The sequence below is a fragment of the Chrysemys picta genome, chromosome 4 (assembly GCF_011386835.1).
Source record: "Chrysemys picta bellii isolate R12L10 chromosome 4, ASM1138683v2, whole genome shotgun sequence".
Taxonomy (NCBI): domain Eukaryota; kingdom Metazoa; phylum Chordata; order Testudines; family Emydidae; genus Chrysemys; species Chrysemys picta.
The window spans coordinates 32,623,035-32,629,323 of record NC_088794.1 but is presented as its reverse complement, the minus strand read 5'-3'; the positions used below and the strand labels follow the sequence as shown (position 1 = coordinate 32,629,323).

The 6,289-nt window shown below is 50.2% G+C and overlaps 1 protein-coding gene across 1 annotated transcript; it reads right to left on the bottom strand.

Annotated features, from left to right (window-relative positions):
* Positions 1 to 2,737: 2,737 nt before the first annotated feature.
* Positions 2,738 to 5,275, bottom strand: LOC135982973 (uncharacterized). The gene is made up of 2 exons (XM_065591987.1): positions 4,302 to 5,275; positions 2,738 to 3,307 (listed from the first exon to the last, which is right to left on the bottom strand). Exons 1-2 carry the CDS (start codon positions 4,876 to 4,878, stop codon positions 2,832 to 2,834), a joined length of 1,053 nt encoding a protein of 350 aa, XP_065448059.1. The 5' UTR covers positions 4,879 to 5,275; the 3' UTR covers positions 2,738 to 2,831.
* Positions 5,276 to 6,289: the final 1,014 nt, after the last annotated feature.

Genomic DNA, 6,289 nt, shown 5'->3' with positions numbered 1-6,289 from the left:
AACAATGCAGGGAGCAGTCCTGTAAAACCCGAGGAACTGGAATAGAGGAGCCATTTGGTCGTATTTGGCCTTTCTGGTCTGATTGTTTTGGTTTTGTTTTTTTGTTTTTACAAGAACAGACCTGAAGATGCCACTAATTGGCGGGGGGGGGGGGGGGGGAAGAGACCATTCAGATTTCCTCTTCTTGAATCATAAGGAAAATTGCCTTCATTAAGTTGTGATTTTAATATACATAAAAGCAGAATGATTAAGTTGTCCTTATTAAAGCAGAATGTCCTTCTGGGGCCAGACCTCAGATGTTTGCTTACGAACTAATCTCCAATTTCCCAGTGTTCCCACTGGAAATTCTCTGTGGTGTGCTGATATACTGTAAGAATTTTAAAGAGAAGGATATTGATCTGGGAATACAACTTTATATAAGGCCTTGTCTACACTACGAGAGTAGTTCGATTTTACTTGCATCGAATTTTTGTAATCGATATTGCAAAGTCGAACGTGTGTGTCCACACTAAGGACAGTAATTCGACTTTGTGCGTCCACACTAACGGTGATAGCGTCGACATTCGAAGCGGTGCACTGTGGTCAGCTATCCCACAGTTCCCGCAGTCCCCTCTGCCCATTGGAATTCTGGGTGTAGCCGGCAATGCCTTCTGGGTAACAAAATGAGTCGAGGGTGCTTTTGGGAAACTGTCGTCATCCGTCCATCACTCCCGCCCTCCCTCCCTGAAAGCGCCGGCGGGAAAACAGTTCGCGCGCTTTTCCAGTCATTGACAGCGCGGACGCCACTGTACTCCGAGCATGGAGCCCGCTGCGACCATCGCTGCAGTTGTGGCCGCTCTCAACGTCTCGCAGCTTATCATAAAGGTTTCCCTGAGGCAGATGCAGAAAAGTCAGGCAAGGAGGCTACGGCACCGCGGTGATGTCCTGAAGTCTGAGAGTAGCACAGACCTGTCAGAAAGCAGGCGACCCAGCGCCGAGGACATCACAGTGGCAATGGGTCATGTTGATGCCGTGGAACGGCGATTCTGGGCACGGGAGACAAGCACTGAGTGGTGGGACCGCATAGTGCTGCAGGTCTGGGATGAATCCCAGTGGCTGCGAAACTTTCGCATGCGGAAGGGAACTTTCCTGGAACTTTGTGAGTTGCTGTCCCCTGCCCTGAAGCGCAGTGACACCCGGTTGCGAGCTGCACTGAGTGTACAGAAGCGAGTGGCCATAGCCCTGTGGAAGCTTGCAACGCCAGACAGCTACCGGTCAGTCGCGAACCAGTTTGGGGTGGGCAAATCTACCGTGGGGGTTGTTGTGATGCAAGTAGCGAAGGCAATCGTTGATGTACTGCTGCCAAAGGTAGTGACCCTGGGAAACGTGGAGGCGATCATAGATGGCTTCGCAGCGATGGGATTCCCAAACTGCGGTGGGGCCATAGATGGAACTCACATCCCTATCCTGGCACCGGACCACCAGGCCACCCAGTACATTAACCGAAAGGGATACTTTTCCATGGTGCTGCAAGCACTGGTGGACCACAGGGGACGTTTTACCAACATCTACGTGGGATGGCCGGGCAAGGTTCATGACGCTCGTGTTTTCAGGAACTCTGGTCTGTTTAGACGGCTGCAACAAGGTATTTACTTCCCGGACCACAAAATAACTGTTGGGGATGTGGAGATGCCTATAGTCATCCTCGGGGACCCAGCCTACCCGCTAATGCCCTGGCTCATGAAGCCCTATACTGGCGCCCTGGACACTGAAAAAGAACTCTTCAACTACCGGCTGAGCAAGTGCAGAATGGTGGTGGAGTGTGCTTTTGGCCGTCTCAAGGGGAGATGGAGAAGCTTACTGACTCGCTGTGATCTCAGCGAAACCAATATCCCCATTGTTATAGCAGCTTGCTGTGTGCTCCACAATCTCTGTGAGAGCAAGGGGGAGACCTTTATGGCGGGGTGGGAGGTTGAGGAAAATAGCCTGGCTGGTGATTACTCACAGCCAGACAGCCGGGCGATTAGAAGAGACCAGCGGGAAGCGCTGTGCATCCGGGAGGCTTTGAAAGCAAAGTTCCTGAGTGAGCAGGGTAACCTGTGATTTTATAGTTTGTGTACTGAGAAGCTAAACCTGCCCCCGTTTCTTTACCCAGGTAATGTTGACTATCCTATCCAGTTACATACCCCCTTCACCCCCCCTCCAACACACGTGTCGAAATAAAAATAGTTCTACTTTGTTAAAGCACACCGTTTTCTTTAATACTGTTTTAGCGGGAATTTTTTAAAACTGGGACGCAGACTGTGGTGCGGGGCGGGTCTAGTGTTGTGATGCGAATGCAGCTTCTAAACTCAAGGATTGACAGGCTCCGCTGCGGTGGGATGCTTGTTTCAACGGAGCCTGTCACCCCTCCTGATCGGGACTGTGTGTATGGGAGGTCTATTTGACTTTGTGGCAGGGGGAGGACGGTTACAGATCCCATGCTGTGTGGCTCTGTGATCCTGTCTAAGGACCGGCGCTTAAGATCTGTAACTGCCCTCCCCCGCCACAAAGTCACAGAGCAACCCACCCCCCCCAACATTACATCAAAACAACCTCCCAGACTAACCGGGGCAACTAGTCACTGCATCACTGCACTGTGTATGTGCCCTGCTGCTGTGCCTGCCCCCGACTATGTACCCTGCCAAAGGAGACTGTCCTGTCCAATTTCCAACCCCCTTTCCCCTCCTCCTCCAAAAGAACATGATTGAAACAGTAGTTAACAGAAACGAATTTTTTATTATCAACTACACATGGCATTGGGAGGTGAAACTTGGACGTGGGCTTGTGTCAGGCGGGAAGGAAAGAACTTTTCAAATTTTGGGAAATGAGAGCCTTCTGCTACTAGAGCTCTCTGCAGGGGTGGAGTGAGAGTTAGCAGGGACTCTGCCGCCTCTCCTTCTTTGCACTTTGGGTGAGGTGGGTATGGGACTTGGTGGCGGGGGAGGGCGGTTAGAGATGGACTGCAGCGGGGCTCTGTCCTCCTGCCTCCGTTCCTGCAGAACATCCACAAGGCGCCGGAGCGTGTCCGTTTGCTCCCTCAGTAGTCCAAGCAGCGTTTGAGTCGCCTGCTGGTCTTCCTGCCGCCACCTCTCCTCCCGATCCATGTTGGCTTGGTGCATTCGGGTCAAGTTCTCCCGCCACTGGGTCTGCTGTGCTGCCTGGGCTTGGGAAGAGGCCATAAGCTCAGAGAACATGTCCTCCCGTGTCCTCTTCTTCCTACGCCTAATCCGCGCTAGCCTCTGGGAGTGTGATTCCAGGCTAGGTTGTGAGACAGTCGCAGACGGGGCTGTGGAAATGGGAAAAAGGGAGTGAATTCCTCTGAAAGATAAATGTAGTTGTGAACAAAGAACATAGTCTTTCTCTGTGAACAAGACCATGCACAGCACCTTTCACATGCGCACTCAGCACAAGGTCGAATTCTCGGCCTTCGCATTCTGTGCCTGGGGTCTTGAACAGCACATTTGAGAAGCGAGGCAGCACAACGGAATTTCTGTTGCAGGCAGACATGGTAAGCCGTACACTTGTGGCAGTTTAAAACTTTTATATTACCACTGGCCTCATTTCACATTTAAATCAATGTCAGTCCCTGCTGCCAGCAATCCGGCAAGCGGGAACTCTGCCCCTGTCCCACCCCCTCGCGGCTGTCCCCGGGAATGATCCCTTTCGGCTGCCCCTCTCCCGCCTCCACCGCGTGGCTGCAAACCAGCGGTGACAGTTCTGTAAAGGAACGGGAAAGCAGTCCCAACACTAACATTCCCCTACCTAATTAAAAGCAGGTCACCATGGCCGACATCACCCTGATGAGGATCTCCGAGAGCGACAAAGAGAGAATGCTCCGGGAAAGCCTCCAAAGACCAGGGCCGTATGCCGCCCTGCTGTGCAGAGCAATGATCCCCGAGTACCTGATAATCTCGTGGCGCGGCAACGTGTCGTACTTCGGAGGACCCAATAAGGCCGCTCTCCCCAAGAACCTCATGCAACGGCTTTCAAGTTACCTCCAGGAGAGCTTCATCGAGATGTCCCAGGAGGATTACTGCTCTATCCCCGCACATATAGACCGCATTTTACTGTAGCTGCAGTAGCAGGGAATACACAGTAGAGCGGCTTGTGCAGGACAATCACTGAAAACCGGACATTGCTAGATTTCTTTTCAAAACTTGCACTGCCCCTTACTAAACCGTTAAGCGCCTAGGGCACACTAATCATGAACAACCCATTCTTTTAATTGTTAATATTCCTGTTTTGTTAAAAATAAATGTTTAGATGTTTACAACACTTACTGGCTGATCCTTCACCAGATTCTGTGTCCGGGGTAATGGCTGGGGACGCTTCGTAGGGGATCTCTGTAAGGGTGATGAAGAGATCCTGGCTGTCGGGGAAATCAGCGTTGTGAGAGCTGCCAACTGCCTCGCCCTCCTCATCTCCTTCCTCATCTTCCCCGTCCCCTAACATGTCTGAGGAACCGGCCGTGGACAGTATCCCATCCTCAGAGTCCACGGTCACTGGTGGGGTAGTGGTGGCGGCAGCACCGAGGATGGAATGCAGTGCCTCGTAGAAACGGGATGTCTGGGGATGGGATCCGGAGCGTCCGTTTGCCTCTTTGGTCTTCTGGTAGCCTTGTCTCAGCTCCTTGATTTTCACGCGGCACTGCGTTGCATCCCGGCTGTATCCTCTCTCTGCCATGTCTTTAGAGATCTTCTCGTAGATCTTTGCATTCCTTCTTTTGGATCGCAGCTCGGAAAGCACGGACTCATCGCCCCACACAGCGATGAGATCCAAGACTTCACGATCAGTCCATGCTGGGGCTCTCTTTCTATTCCCAGACTGCACGGCCATCACTGCTGGAGAGCTCTGCATCGTTGCCAGTGCTGCTGTGCTCGCCACGATGTCCAGACAGGAAATGAGATTCAAACTGGCCAGACAGGAAAAGGAATTCAAATTCAAATTTTCCCGGGGCTTTTCCTGTGTGGCTGGTCAGAGCATCCGAGCTCGCACTGCTGTCCAGAGCGTCAACAGAGTGGTGCACTGTGGGATAGCTCCCGGAGCTATTAGCGTCGATTTCCATCCACACCTAGCCTAATTCGACATGGCCATGTCGAATTTAGCGCTACTCCCCTCGTCGGGGAGGAGTACAGAAGTCGAATTAAAGAGACCTCTATGTCGAACTAAATAGCATCGCAGTGTGGACGGGTGCAGGGTTAATTCGATTTAACGGCGCTAACTTCGACATAAACGCCTAGTGTAGACCAGGCCTAAGAGGGGCACTGCCAGGATATAAATCCTCAGACAAAACAGCTCCTTACTGTGTGGCATGGAGGAGGTGAAAAGAGCAAAGATCCTGTCCCTGACGTTTTCCCCCTTCCTCTGACAGTAACATAATTGCCAAGCAACATCACTGCCTTCTCCCTCTGAACCACAGAAGCTCCTTCATATGAATGTTCTGTGGCCAGGGCTTCTTGGAACTAGGGGGTGTGCGGCTGGGAAGAGGTGGCTTAAAATTGGGAGGGGGACAACCTGTCTGTGCAACATTATCCCCAGCAAACCCAGAGGAAAATTCCCATAGTGATCCAGACCTAGATATATAAATAAAAAGGATAAAATAGAGATTTTCATCATTTTCTCGGACAAAGCTAAAACTGGCTAGATATGGGAATTCAGTAGCAAAGGGAATCACTTGGTGTGCTTATTTCCCATAATGTTCTTCTGTCTCATAATTATTTTATAAGTGATACTGATTCGTGACTGAACTGTCGGAGAAAATGGAAAGCTTTGCTGGCGTCTGCACAGAGATCTTTCCTTCTGTTACTGTATCTGTCGGTCACCATTTACCTTAATTTTATTTCTGAGCCAACTGTCATTCTCTTACAAACACAAAACAAATTGTATTCATGACAATAATTCTAATTAGCCTTCCTCCACATAGGAGTAGATTTTTAAATGTTTGATGGCTGTTTCATATCCACTATGAAATGTTTTTTCCTCTCATTGTTCTTGGCTTAGTCCTTATTTTACAATTTTAGTTCTCTCACTTGTCCTGACTGCATATATTTGGACCTCCCAATATTCAGGACATCACAATGTATTTTGTAAAATAAGCTGCTGAATACTTGCCTGGTATTCAATTTTATAAAATATCTGGCAAAGGCTGAGTATATCAAAGGACAAGAACTGTGTGAGACCTAGATCCTTAAAAGTATTTAGGCTCCTAACTTCCATTTCAATGGATTAAAGGTTGTGGTGGTGTTACCCAGGAGGGAAGGTCAACTCT

Bases quoted from the DNA above. Each gene is read 5' to 3' on its own strand.
- LOC135982973 (XM_065591987.1), bottom strand. From the start codon at position 4,878: ATGCAGAGCTCTCCAGCAGTGATGGCCGTGCAGTCTGGGAATAGAAAG. The intron at 3,308-4,301 runs GTAAGTGTTGTA...CCATTTCCACAG, and splicing joins ATCTGGTGAAGGATCAGCCA to CCCCGTCTGCGACTGTCTCA.